Below are 15136 nucleotides of genomic sequence, written 5' to 3'. Positions count from 1 at the left end.
TGAGCATAAAGCTTGCAACTGGTTATTAAGTCACTGATATTGGAAACCGTTTGAGTATACTTTCCATTGAAAGAGAGGCAAAAGAAGAACAGGTAGTGCTAGATTGAGAGTAACAAAAATAAAGCACACTTATCTGTGGAGATTCTACCAACTGATTTGACGTGCTACATAATTTACAGAACATAAATGACCCATGTAGACTAGAAAAGGAATGGGGGGAGGGGAGGGAGTAATTTGAAGAGAAAGCACTCATTAAGACTTTAGACATAGTTATATTTTCAAGTCTGTTATGTCCCTTGCAAGTTAACGTAAGGGCTATTCTGGCTAAATACCCGCTGAGACTGCTGCCAGCAAGTCTGAATCCTGCAGCAGCAGAGTCAGGAGCTGGCCTTGGCAAAAACTGCTGTCATTTGAAGATGGTCCTTGTGCAGCGTGTGAATTGGAGGTACCCACAACGTTTTTGGAACATGCAGCCCGAAAAAGAATGCTGCAAATTAAAAGGATAAAAAAAAAAGGGTTCAGGAGGTGTTTGTAGCATTTGCAAATGCAATGGGGAGACGTGATAAGACAGGTGGATTGAAGAGATGGACAATCCAATGTACAGGCAGGAGGAAACTGATTTAAAAGGCAAATGACAGAGTTTCTCCTGATCCTTGCTTTGGTGGCTGATGAAATAGAGGTGATGCAATACAAGCTGTCCTGCTTGGCTCGCCACAGAGGATGACATTGCAACATTCCTGGCAGGAAATGGCAGCCAGGCTCATTGCAATTTGCAGCTCTTGTGGGGCCTGATGTTCTTAAAGAAATCTGGCAAGGTAAATGGTCCATGATTTCATGCCACAAGGGTTTTGCATATCAGCATGGTCCACATTTATTTGTCTATGGAAAAACCTCACAGCCTTACAGCTCCTTCATTGCATCTCATGCATACCCATACCTCAGGGCACATGGAGGATGCAACTTAAATGAAAGGCTTTGGTATTTTTCAAGCACCTCACACATCAAACAGTTGTAACCAGATTGCTTTAGCCATGCTGATTTGGAGCATCAATTGTTTGTTTGATGCATGTGATGGCCAGCATTTTTGCTGATACTGCAGTGCAAACTAGGAATGAGATATAGGTGTAACAGTTGGGGATAGCAGTGACTCTGCCAACTATTAGCTGTGTTGTGCTTACGTTGCAAGTTGTCCTTGCTGCAGATGGTGAAGTTCTGCTGTGCTCTGTATGCTGAGGTAGTTGTCCTCAGTTATTGGGTGGCAGGCGTGCAGATATGGCTTGCTGGCATCCCTTCTCAACAAATACAACGCCAGGCTCGGGACCTTCATTCACCTTTGGGAGAAGAGTGGAGTCAGACCTGCGAGGGAGCAGCTCTTCAGGAGTCGGCACGTGCTGACTGAGTTTGAAAAAAATTCACTGACGTCCCAGGAAAGCTGAAGGTGATTGGTTGGTAAGTAATTGCTGTTACGGGGTCTCTGTAAATAGCTAGGTTAGTACACTACTGTTGGAGTGTATGTGTTAATAACTAGAAATTAGAAAAAACCTTATAATTAAAATTTATGTGACTACCTTATAATTAATTTGAGGCACACCAGCAGAAAGGAAAAGCTGGTGAGTCTACTGTTTTATTTTAAAGCAGTAAGGTTTATTGTATTTAGGGGAGGAGATGACATAGTGGTAATGTCGCTGGACTAGTAACCCAGAGACCCAGGCTACTGCTCTAGGGACATAGGTTTGTATCTCACCATGGCAGATGATGAAATCTGAATTCAGTTAATCTGGGAATTAAAAAGCTTGTCTAGTGGTGACAATGAGACCATTGCCGATTGTTGTAAAAACCCGTCTGGTTCACCAGTGTCCTTACCTGGTCTGGCCTACATGTGACTGCAGACCCAGTGAAATGTGGTTGACACTTTGAAAAAAAATGCCCACTGAAATGGTCTAGCAAGTCATTCAAGGGCAATTAGGGATGGGCAATAAATGCTGGCCTAGCCAGCAATGCCCACGTCTTAGGAAATTAATTTTTTTTTAAATCAACAAGGTTTAAATTGGTGTAGTAGGTCCTGGTGAAGAAAACCATTAACTAAAATATTAATTAAGTAAATAATTAGTTATTTAAAACACAGCAAGGATGACGGGGCTAGCGATGCAATGCAGCTGCAGTATGTGGGAGCTCGTGGACACCAGCGTGAGCCGTGACAACTAGGTCTGCAGTTAGTGTCTGTGGCTCGAGGAACTTCGGCTCAGAGTTAACGAGCTGGAGGCCGAGCTGCAGACACTGCGACACATCAGGGAGGGGGAAAGTTATCTAGGCACTTTGTACCAGGAGGCAGTCACGCCCCTTAGGATAGGGTCTTCTGATTTGGTCTATGGTCAAGGACAGGAGGGTGTGACTGTGAGTGAGGGACGTATGGGGATCCTGAACGTAGAAGCAGAGGAGCCTCAGCATTTGCATTTATCTAACAGGTTAGAGGTTCTCTCAACCTGTATGGATGAAAGTGGGGGCTGCAAGGTGGATGTGCGAACTGAGCATGGCACCATAGTACAGGAAGCCATGGGGGGAGGGGGGTGCAGGAATCTAGTGTTAGTAAGGGGTAGCATAGTCGGGATAGACACAGTTCTCTCCAGCTGATGGCAAAAGTCCAGAAGGTTGTGTTGCCTGCCCAGTGCTAGGGTTCGGGACATTTGCTCTGGGCTGGAGAGGAACTTGCAGTCGGAAGGGGTGAATCCAGTGGTCATGGCCAATGTAGGCGCCAGCGACATAGGTAGAACAAGGAAAGAGGTTCTGCTGAGGGAGTATGAACAGCTAGGGTCTAAATTAAAAAGCAGAATCTCAAAGGTAATAATTTTTGGATTATTACCTAAGCCACGTGCAAATTGGCACAGGGAAAATAAGATTGGAGAAATGAATGCGTGGCTCAAAGACTGGTGTGGTAGAAGTAGGTTCCAGTTCGTGGTGCACTGGCAGCAGTACTGGGGAAAGTGGAGGCTGTACCGTTGGCGAGCTGCATAACTCGAAGTAGAGAGGGTTTTAAACTAACTAGTGGGGGCAAGGGATCAAATATGGGAAGAGGTTGACAATCCGAGTAGAGACCAGGCAAGCAAGAATGGTATTAATTTTGGAAATGATAAACAGACCATGACAGGAAGGGACAGAGTACAAATCTGAGTAAATCAGGTAAGGCTAAAGGTTACAAAAATAAAAAAAGGACAAAATTAAAGACTGTGTATCTGAATGCACGTAGCATTCAAAACAAAACAGATGAACTGATAGTGCAAATAGAAATAAATGAGTATGGTCTGATGGCCATTACAGAGACATGGCTACAGGATGACATAGATTTGGACCTGAATATTGAAGGCTACATGATATTTAGGAAGGGCAGGAATCTAGGAAAAGGTAGAGGGGTGACTCTGTTAATTAACTTAAAGAAAAAGCATATAATTGTACAAAAATAAAAGCAAAATACTGCAGATGCTGGAAATCTGAAATAAAAACAAGAAATGCCTGAAATATTTAGCAGGCCTGGCAGCATCTGTGGAAAGACCAGCAGAGTTAACGTTTCAGGTCAGTGACCCTTGCACAACGTGGCAGGTCAGAAGATTGGACAGAATATAAAACAGCAAAGAATGAATAAAAGATTAATGAGGGAAAATTTAGAGTGAGAGAAGGTAGCTAGAAATATAAAAACTGTAAGAGTTTCGATAGATATTTAAAAAAGAGTTAACAAAGTGAGCATTGGTCCTATAGAAAGTGAGTCTGGGGAATTAATAAGGGAAAATAAGGAGATGGCAAATGAATTGAACAGGTATTTTGCATTGGTCTTCATAGAGGATACAAGTAACATCCCAGAAATAGCTGTAATTCAGGAAATGGAAGGGAGGGAATAACTCAAGCAAATTACCATCACCAGGGAAGTGGTACTGAGCACATTTTTGGAGCTGTGGGCTGACAAGTCCCCAGATCCTGATGGACTTCATCCTAGGGTCTTAAAAGAAGTGGCCAGTGAGATAGTTGATGCATTAGTTTTAATTTTCCAAAATTCCCCAGATTCAGGGACGGTTCCATTAGGTTGGAAAATAGCAAAAGTAACTCTTATATTCAAAAAATGAAGGAGACATAAAGCAGGAAACTACAGGCCAGTTAGCTTAACATCTATCATAAGGAAAATGTTAGAAGCTATTATTAATGACATTATAGCAAGGCACTTAGAAAAATTCAGGGTAATCAGGCAGAGTCAGCATGGTTTTGTGAAAGGTAAATCATGTTTAACTAATCTATTAGAATTCTTTGAATAAGCAACATGCTGTGGATAAAGGGGAAACTGGTGGATGTACTGTACTTGTCTTTTCAAATGCCTTCTGAAAATCTGTCACCAACGGTTATTGTGGAAAATAAAAGCTCATGGTGTGGGGGGGGGGGGGGGGGGCGGGCGGGGGCGTAATATATTGGCATGGATAGAAGATTGGCTAGCTAACAGGAAATAGAGTAGGCATAAACAGGTCACTTTCTGGTTGGAGCGACGTAACGAGTGATGTGCCGCAAGGATTAGTGCTGGGGCCTCAACTTTTTACAATATATATAAATGGTTTGGATGAAGGGGCCAAAGGTATGGTTGCTAAATTTGCTGATGACACAAAGATAGGTAGGAAAGTAAGTTGTGAAGCGGACTCGTGATAAGGAGGCTACAAAGGGATATTTAGGTTAAGTGAGTGGGCAAAAATATGGCAAGTGGAGTATAATTGTCCATTTTGGCAGGAAGTATAAAACATATTATTGAACTGGTGAGAGATTGCAGAGCTTTGAGATGCAGAGGGATCTGGGTGTCCTAGTGCATGAATCACAAAAGGTTAGTATGCAGGTACAGCACGTAATTAGGTAAGCTAATAGAATGTTATCGATTATCATGAGGGGGATTGAGTACAAAAGTAGGGAGGTTATGCTTTAGTTATACAGGGCATTGATGAGACAACATCTGGAGTACTGTGTACAGTGTTGGTCTCATTTAAGGAAGGATGTAAATGTGTTGGAAGCAGTTCAGAGAAGGTTTACTAGACTAATACCTGGCTAAGTGCGTTGTCTTATAAGGAAAGGTTGGACAGGCTAGGCTTGTATCCGCTGGAGTTTGGAAGTGTAAGAGGTGACTTGATTGAAACATATAAGATCCTGAAGGGTCTTGAATGATGGATGTGGAAAGGATGTTTCCCCTTGTGGGAGAATCTGGAACGAGGGGTCACTATTTAAAAGTAAGGGTTTGTCCATTTAATACAGAACACCTACCTATCACAGACTGTTCATCAGCCTTGCCTGGAGAGACTTTGAGTGACATCCGACTATTCAACTCTGGGACACCTCACCGACCCGGAACTATCCTACCAGAATGTGACAACCTAATATTCCTAAGAAACAGTTGGAAACCAAAACATCCTTTTAAAAACAGTTAACTTTTTTATTGTATGTGTGTGTGCATGCGGGTTAGGAAGAATAAGAAGTTTGAAAAGAAACCTTTCACATATAGTTATCTCATTATTGTTTAAGACTTAGCTTATTATTAAATAGTTAATTTTGTTGTTTAAAGAGTCCTGGTTTTGTGTGCTTTATTCTAGGGGATAAGTAGAATGATTAATTTGGCTATTTTTCCAATAGGTGAGAAATTTTACTATTATGGAGTAGTGGGACTGAATTAACAGTGCATTACTCCTGCCTTGGTCGTAACAATATCATATTGTAACCAGTATCTTTAATATTCAAATTATGTGCTCTTTGAAAGCTCCTATGTAAACATTTTCTGTACGAGTTGCAGTATTATGTTCCGTTAACTGTTGTGATTCTGTGTCGCTGTAGGTGGCATTTTCATAGGATGTCCTATTTCAACCTGATTAATGTGTAGTCATGGCCCCATTACATCAGATGGAATTCTAACCTAGTTTATTCACAGCTGCAGCCTGTCTGGTTGTATAACTAGCCTTTTTAACTGTTTGATTTCAAGTTTTTAATTTACCTCTGTTGAAGGAACTTTAACAGACTTTACATCTGAATTGGCTGTAGTGCTCCTGGGCCATGCTGCTCCACTTGTACTTTTGTTTCTGCTTCCTGCTTGCCTGTTTCTACACTGGCCTTGCACTGCAGCCCCATTTTGAGAGTTCCTGTCTCCATCAGTGACTCAAGATGGACCCCTCTCTGGTACCTGGCCCCTCCAGGAGACTTCAGCATGATACAGCGAGACTTCTCTTGACTGGAATGTCTCCTTGGAGCCACCGGAAATACTTGGACTGTGTAGCTGATGTGCGGCAGTGTCCTGAGCGAGACCCTGTGGAGGATTAGCTCTGATAATTAGTAATACATAAATACAAGTAGCTTAATGCCAGTTGTCTACCTTGAAAAATTAACTTACATTTGTTTCTTAACTTGTATTTATACAGCATCTTTTAATATAGTAAAACATCCCAAGGTGCTTTTCAGAAGTATTATCAGATAAAATTTGACAACGAGCCATAAGGAGATATTCGAACAGATCAAAAGCTTTGTCAAACTGATAGGTTTTAAGGAGTAACTTAAAAGGAGGAAGAAGAGTGGAGAGGTTTAAGACTGGAATTCCTGAGCTTTGGGCTCGGGTAGCTGAAGTCATGGCTACCAAAGGTAGAGCAAATAAATAAAAACTAGAAACGCTGGAAATACTTGGGTCTGGCAGCATCTGTGGAGAGAGAAGCAGAGTTAACGTTTCAGGTCAGTGACCCTTCAGAACTGGTAGATAATAAATGTAAAATATTTAAAGGAAGTAAAGTGGGGGTGGGGCAAGAGATAACAAAAGAGAAGGTGTTGATAGGGCAAGGTCACAGAATAGCTGACCAGAAGTCATGGAGCAAAGGCAAACAGTATGTTAATGGTGTGCTGAAAGACAAAGCATTAGTACAGATGGGATGTCAACGGACTGAAAACTGAACAGCCACAAGCTGACCTGAAAAGTTAACTCCGCTTCTCTTTCCACAGATGCTGCCAGACCTGCTGAGTATTTCCAACGTTTTTTGTTTTTATTTCAGATTTCCAGAATCTGCAGTATTTTGCTTTTATTAGAGCAAATAAAATTGGGATGTGTAAGAGGCCGGAACTGAAGGAGTGCTGAGATCTCAGAGGTTTATAGGGCTATAGGAGATTAGATTGTAAGGCTGGAGGAGGTTACATAGCTAGGGAGGGGCGAGGCCATGGAAGGATTTGAACCTAGAAATGAGGATTTTAAAATTGGGTTGTCGTAGGAGCTAATGTAAGTCAGCAAGTGTAGGAGTGATGAGTGAGCAGGACTTGGTGCAAGTTAGGATATGGCCAGCAGTCAGTTACAGTGCTTCATATTAAATGACTGAAGCTTTTTTAATGTTTTGTAATCTATTTTTGTGGTTACAAGTCATATGCAATAAACACAATTGCTGTAGCAGTTTCCTGTATTTGGAATAAAAGTTTTTTCATAATCACTGTCCTGTCTCTTGACAATGACAATTTTATTTTTCCAACTGAATCTGATGGTTGCATCGGAATTCCAGCTTGGTAGTGCAGCCTCGGCAGCTTGTAATGAATTTCTTCAATCACCTCATGTAGGGTCCACCCCCATATGTCAAATATTTCCCCACCCCATGTGTGCTGAGGTTCAGTTAGTCATCCTGCAATATACTCGTTGGGACTAAACCACCCTATTGCAGGCAGGCCATTGACAATACAGGGCATCACAGCAAAGCTGTATCCCAACATTCTCACGCATGCAAATTCTTGCAGGGATCTGTAAACATTTACAGTCCAGCATAGCTTTAGGATGGGTGGTCTAAGTTCAGCATCTCTGGTTTCATCTGAGTGGCGAATCTGCCAGAACTTGGGTGTTTCAGGTGAACTTTGGTCAACATTGTGGTATGTCTGCTGTAGCAAAAAGGACACCCTACCCCCTCTGAACTCGAGGGGGGCCAGGCCCTGGTGCCTGCTGCAGCCTCGAGGGGAGCCGGGCCCTGTTTCCCCTGCTGTAACCTTACTGTACAGTTTAGCAGTCTGATGTCACTATCAACAGTAACTTGCATTTATATAACATCTTTAATGTAGTAAAAAGGTCCCAAGACACTTCACAGGAGCATTTTAAGATATTTGACACTGAGGCACATAGGAATATATTAGGACAAGTGACCAAAGGCTTGTTGAAAGAGGTAGGTTTTAAGCAATAACATAAAGGAAAGTGAGAATTGCTGAAAATAGAGACATGTTGTCGAAACCTTTTGCCTTGCACTCATCAGGGCAATACGCAAGAATAACCAATGTTCGGGAAAACAACAACTTGTACGGCATGAGAAGAGAGTGCTGATTGGTTGGCAAGTGAACTCTGATTGGTAGAGGCATTGCCATGGAGAATGCACCAGTTTGCGGTGACTGACAGTTAACTGCCAAGGTTGGTTTGAAATTTAAAGCAGGCAGCTTGACTCTGGTCAAGGCATTGCCCTGAGGAATGAACTAGTGAATGGCTGTCACTTATTTTGTTCAGCTGAAACGGGCGCAATGTGTACATGTTCTTTCAGTCTGCAAAGAGTAGGGTCCTGTGTATGAATATATGTAGCTTCCTGTACGTGCAAATGCGCCACACTGCAAGCCCAGCTGACAATTTTAAATTGGTTGTCAGTGTAATTCTTGGCACACTGTGGATTATTTAGCAAATGTCCAGCTGAACAAAATAAGTGACAACCATTCACTGGTTCTTCAGGGCACTGCCTTAACCAATCAGAGTCAAGCTGCCTGATTTAAATTTCAAACAAAGCTTGGAAGTTAACTGTCAGTCACTGTAAACTGGTGCATTCTCCATGGTGAGGCCTCTACCAATCAGAGTTCATTTGCCAACCCATCAGCCCTCTTATGCAGTGTAGTTGTTTTCCCTTACATTGATTATTACGTATTGTCCTCATGAGTGCAAGATGAAAGGCTTCGACAACATATCTCTATTTTCAGCAATTCTCAAGTTCTGCACTACCAAATGACTATTTATAAAGGAAGATGCGAGGTGAAATGCGGAGAGCTTTAGGGAGGCAGTTCTGGAGCTTAGGGCCCTGGCAATTGAAGGGACAGCTCCCGATGGTGGAGCGATTAACAATTGGGATAGTTAAGAGCCAAAATTGGAGGAAGGCAGAGATCTTGATAGGTTGTAGGGCTGGAGGAGGTTACTGACGAGAGGGCGAAGTCATGTGATTTGAAAAGACGGGGAGCTAATATAGGTTAGCGAGCTCGGGGTGATAAGTGAACAGGACTTGGTGAGAGTTAGGATACTGTCAACAGAGTTTTGGAAGAGTTTCGGTTTATGGAGGGTAGAAAGTGGAGTTTGTCCATGAGAGCATTGGAATATTTGAGTCGAGAGGTAACAAAGGGCTTCAGCAGCAGATAAACTGAGCCAAGAGTGGAGACGGGTGATGACATGGAGGTGGAAGAGGGCGGTCATGGTGATGGGAAGGATATGAGGCTGGAAGCTCAGCTTAGAGTCGGAATGTCGAGGTTGCAGATGGTCTGGGCGGGGGCTGGAGTCAGTGGCTTTGGAGTGGAGTTTGTATGGTCTGTAATGCATGATAATTCTGGCCTTTATTTGTCTTTATCTTTTGAGTTTAGATATTACAACAATGTTGCCAGGGCTTGAAAATTGCAGCTAAGAGGAAATATTGGCTAGGCTAGGGTTGTTTTCCTTACAACAGAGGAGGCTGAGGAGTGACTTAATAGAGGTGTACAAAATTATGAGGGGCCTAGATAGAGTAGACAGAAAGGACCTGTTTTCCCCTAGCGGAGAGGTCAGTTACCAGGGGGCACAGTTTTAAGGTGATTGGTACAAGGGTTAATGGGGACATGAGGAAAAGCTTTTTCACCCAGAGGGTGGTGGTTGCCTCGAATTCACTGCCCAGATCGGTGGTGGAGGCAGAAACCCTCAACTCATTTAATAGGTACCTGGACCTGCACCTGAAGTGCTGTAACCTGCAAGGCTACGGACCAGGTGCTTGGAAGGTGGGATTAGATTGGGTGGCTAGTTATTTCAGCCAGCTCAGACATGATGGGCTGAATGGTTTGTTTTTGTGCAGTAAATTTTCTATGGTTCCATGTTTCTAAATAAACGCAAATCTATTGGAAATTAAAAATAAACTTGCTGCAATGTAAAACATCTTTCTTTCCATCCCTCAGAATCAACGTGGGATTTTTTGAGACTTATTCTTGATCTTGCTGTGAAGGTTTTGAAACCCACTGGGAAGTATTTTACACAGGTAGGGCAGATTTACTTTTCACAGTCTATTCTGTCGTAACAATAAGCATTTATAAATGAGTAATTAACCATTGTTGGTAGAAGAAAGTTATTGGATGTATGAAGTTGTTTTGTGTTAACCTAAGGTATCCAGGAAAGTGATGCTCCAACAAAGATCTCAACCTTCTCATATTGCCGATTGTTGGGAGTACAGGCCTGGAGTTTTCGCTAGATTATGCTGGGTTTTTTTCAGCGCAATTCCTGCAGTAACAGTGTAACTTGCACAAAAGATTGTGCCCAGGACAACTCTAGTTTCTACAATCTAGTTTTGCACTAGTTTTAAAAACATTGTGCTAGAACTGGCCCGCCCAAAAAACTGGCCTTCTCACCCTCCTGCATTTCCACTAATTGTGCTCATTTGCAGGCCTTCAGGAAGGCTCCAAAAATTAAGCTGGAACTTTTGGGCACAGTGACAGAGGTTTGTTTTGAAATGTTCTGAATTTGTTAATTTACTGAGGAACTTATTACTGCACGCCAGTCTAACTAGAGAATAGTTCTGTACATTTTTTAAAAGCCATTTTCATTAATTTAAAGTCGAGTTACTCACAGGTGGTAGATTGACACTGTACTTGGTGGTGGGGTGGCGGGAAGGGGGTAGGGAAAGAAATACTTTTCAAAATGGGAACAATTTGCCCCATAATCATTGTGCCTAAAATGAAAACTCTACCCCTATAGAGTTCACATCTTTATACCTTGGTCCATGCTGCTATTTGCCTTTAATCAGTATGATGCCAGCACAAGAACATGTTCTTGAGCTGTCAGCTTACGACAGAGTTAGCTGAGCATCTGAAGACGATGCTCTGAAACTGAGAGTACTTTCTCGCACTACCTTTTTTAACAAATTGACCAGTTTCACTTTTCAACCATCACTACTGCTTCCCTTCTCTTATCCCTCTATCATGTAAGTAACAGAACATTGATATTCATACGGAGGCTGCATTTTCTGTATTTTTATCGAGATGGTAATTCTGGCGTTTATTTGGGCTCTAGTGGTCTGTACTTCTAATTGGAAAAGCTGTAATGGTCGTTGAACAAAATATAAACCAACGCACCAAGGTAGTAATTTGACCAGTCATAGTGGTGGGAAACAGCTTCATACTGTAACTTACCACACAAAGGGCTTCGAATCTCAATTGGTTGCCATCAGAGGGCACAGTGACTAGAGGCTAGGAATAGTGGGAACTGCAGAATCGAAGGACAAGTCACCTAACATTTCGTGTTTTTTAAATTTATTCTTGGGATGTGAGTGTCACTGGCAAGGCCACCATTTACTGCCCATCCCTAATGATCCTTGAGAAGGTGGTGGTGACCCGCCGTCTTGGACTGTTGCATTCCATGTGATGTAGGTATACTCACAGTGCTGTTAGGAAGGGAGTTCCAGGATTTTGATCCAGCAACTATGAAGGAACAGTGATATGTTTCCAAGTCAGGATGGTGTGTGATTTGGAGGGGAGCTTGCAGATTGTGGTGTTCACGTGAATCTGCTGGCTTTGTGCTTCTAGGTGGTAGAGGTTGCGTGTTTGGAAGGAGCCTTGGTGAGTTGCTGCAGTGCATCTTGTAGATGGTACACACTGCTGATACTGTGAATCGGTGGTGGGGGGAGTGAATGTTGAATGTGGTGGATGGGGTGCCAGTCAAGCTTTGTCCTGGATGGTGTCTGTAATATACTTGTTCCTTTGGTATGTGAACTATTCTAGACTCTTGACTACAAGTAATATCCAAAGAAAACGTGGGTTTTTATTATAACATCTAGAATATATCCAGCAACTGCACGAGCACATCTACACACATCTTACTTTGTTAGGCTACACCCACAGCTCCCTGGTCATGTGACATGACATAATTTCCTCCAGTGACCTTCATTACAGCCTCTTAAGGTGGTCCTCTCTTAAGGTCATCCCACTTCCCACAACAGTGTCAAGCTTCTTGAGTGTTGGAACTGCAACCGTTCAGGGAAGTGGAGAGTATTCCATCACACTCCTGACTTGTACCCTGTGGATAGTGAACAGGCTTTGGGGACTCAGGAGGTGAGTTTACCTTAAGTTGAGATCATTTCCTAGGTCGAAGGAATTATGTGTTGGAAGGATCTAAGATAAAAAGAGGAAAACAGTAAACAATGATCATGTTATAAATATGCTCCTTCCCTTTGCCAATGTGCTCCATTATTTGAGAGGTGGGAGAGAGAGAACAGGAAATTACTGGCCTATTCGTCTAATGTCTGGTACAGGGAAGTTACTAGAATCTGTTCGGGAGAATGAGTGAGTACCTGAAACATGAACTGATCAGAGAGAACCAGCATGGATTTGAAACAGCCAAGTCATGACTGTCTAACGTAGGTAGATTGTTTGAGCAGGTAACTAACAAGGCAGGTAAGGGAGTGTCTACGGTTGTTACTTAAGAGACTGTAAGCAAAAATAAGAGTACATGGAATTGGAGACAACTTATTGAGATTGGTAGGGGATTGATTAGGAGGTGGGGGACAGAGTGGGGTTAATGGGTATATTGCATCCAGTTGTCATGGTGTGACTAGTGATGTCCCCCAGGGACCTGTACTGGGGCCTCAGCTTTTCACTATAAAGGAGTTGGATGGAGGAGTAGAGAGCCATCTAAGTTTGCTCACCATGCCAAGTTAGGTGTCACAATTAATGTAGACGGGAGCAGGAAGTTGCAAAGGGACGTTAATAGATTAAGTGGGCAAAACTGGCAGATGGAGTTCAATGTGGGAAGTTGTAACCCAAGAAAGATAGATCAGTGAATTGTCTAAATGATGAGAAGCTAAGAACTGTGGAGGAACAGATATTTGGGGTTTATGTACAGAAATCACAAAGCGAGTGGACAGGTACAGAAATTTTTTTTAAAGGCTAATGGAATGTTACCTTATTTTTGCAAGTTCTCCCTGTGACCACGTGGGTTTCCGCCGGGTGCTCCGGTTTCCTCCCACAGCCAAAGACTTGCAGGTTGATAAGTAAATTGGCCATTGTAAATTGCCCCTAGGGTAGGTAGGTGATAGGAGAACTGAGGGAAGGTGGGGAATATGGGATTAATGTAGGATTAGTATAAATGGGTGGTTGATGGTCGGCACAGACTCGGTGGGCCGAAGGGCTTGTTTCAGTGCTGTCTCTCCCTCCCCCTCTGTCAAGGGAGCTGAAATACAAAGTAGTGGAAGCTATTTTATAGCTGTATAGAGCTCTGTTTAGACTGCATGTGGAGTACTGCATTCAGTTCTGGGCACCACACCTCAGGAAAGATATGTTTCCCGAAAATCACTGGAATGATGCTTGGGCCTCCAGGGTTAAATTATGAGGGCAGATGCACGGACTGGGCTTGTATTGCCTAGAGTATAGAACATTAGAGGGTGATTGAAGTATTTAAGATCACTACTGGATTTGATCGGGTAGATGCAGAAAAACTATTTCCCCTAGTTGGGGAATCCAGAACAAGGGGGCATAATCTTAAAATTACAGCTAGGTTCAGGGGTGATGTCAGAAAGCACTTCACACAAAGGGCAATGGTAATCAGAAACTTGCACCTTGCCCCCGCCCCCCCACTCCCCCAAGCCCCAGCCAAACAAAGCATTTGAGGCAAGGTCAATTGAAAATTTCAAATATGAGATTGATAGTTTTCATTAGGCAAGGGTATAAAAGGTTACAGAACCAAGGTGGGTAGATGTCATTAAGATGCAAATCAGCCATGAACTAATTGAATTGCAGAGCAGGGACTTAATGGCCTATTCCTGAGCTCCTGTGTTCCTATTAGTTGTCTAATTTCTGGCAGCCACTCGAATCTCTTTTGTTGAGCTGTCATCTTGCTAGGACGCTGATGTGAGTCATGGCGTATTGGAGAATGCGGCGACTGCAGGCACTCGAGCCTGCCCACCTAGACTTAAAGGATGTTTCAGGAGATGACCATTGCACAGTCATTGGCTTCTAGACTTCTGTTGGAGGACTGTGTTTGTCTGGAGGCTGGAAAGTCTCTTTCTTCACACAATTTTGTAAGCGCTTTTACAGGTATCCTCTCATGTCATATTGTTCAAAAGACAGTGAAAGTTATTCTCGTGATCTCATTAGCTCTACAAATCAATGGCACTGTAGTAATCAGCAGAGGCAGGATCCCACTGCTGCTCCAGGGGAATCTGCTTTGGAAGGGAGGTGTGGAGTCGGTCAGGTAATGTACCAGAGCCAAGAGACATTTCAGTGATGGCCTGGTTCAATCAGGCTCTCCTGCCCTTGGTGGTAGAGACTGATTGATTCCTGTAGGTTATCCACTAACGAAGCTTATAAGTAAGATTCGGCTAAGTGAGGTATTTTCACTGAGTGCTCTATAGAGGTAATTTAGCTGCAATGCAGCTGGTGCACACCAGGTGGCGACCAGTGCATGTACAGAAATGGTGAGCGAGACATTTTGGGATTTACAACCAAGCATTTAGAACGCAATGTGTGCGTATCAGAAACATAGAAAATAGGAGTAGGCCATTCGGCCCTTCAAGCCTGCTCTGCCATTCATTATGATCTTGGCTGATTATCCAACTCAGTAAACTGTTCCTGCTTTCGCCCCATACCCTTTGATCCCTTTAGACCCAAGAGCTGTATCTAACTCCTTGAAAACATACAATGTTTTGGCCTCAACTGTTCTCTGTGGTAGTGAATTCCACAGGCTCACCACTCTCTGGGTGAAGAAATTTCTCCTCATCTCAGTCCTGAAATGTTTACCCCATATCCTTAGAATATGACCCCTGGTTCTGGACACCCCCACCGTCAGGAACATCCTTCCTGCATCTACCTTGTCAAGTCCTGTTAGAATTTTATAGGTTTCTATGAGATCCACCCCTCACTCTTCTGA

General features: G+C 43.0%; 1 protein-coding gene across 1 annotated transcript in view; it reads left to right on the top strand.

Moving 5' to 3' along the window:
• sms (spermine synthase) overlaps positions 1-15136 on the top strand; it is an 87031-nt gene that overhangs the window by 44826 nt on the left and 27069 nt on the right. Inside the window, exon 9 of the mRNA XM_068040122.1 lies at positions 10180-10259. Coding sequence (XP_067896223.1) covers positions 10180-10259 — 80 coding nt within the window. The remainder of the gene's footprint in view (positions 1-10179; positions 10260-15136) is intronic.

Source organism: Heterodontus francisci, chromosome 10, assembly GCF_036365525.1.
Source record: "Heterodontus francisci isolate sHetFra1 chromosome 10, sHetFra1.hap1, whole genome shotgun sequence".
Taxonomy (NCBI): domain Eukaryota; kingdom Metazoa; phylum Chordata; class Chondrichthyes; order Heterodontiformes; family Heterodontidae; genus Heterodontus; species Heterodontus francisci.
Note: the sequence above shows the minus strand (reverse complement) of the source record. Positions and strands in the feature narration are given on the sequence as shown.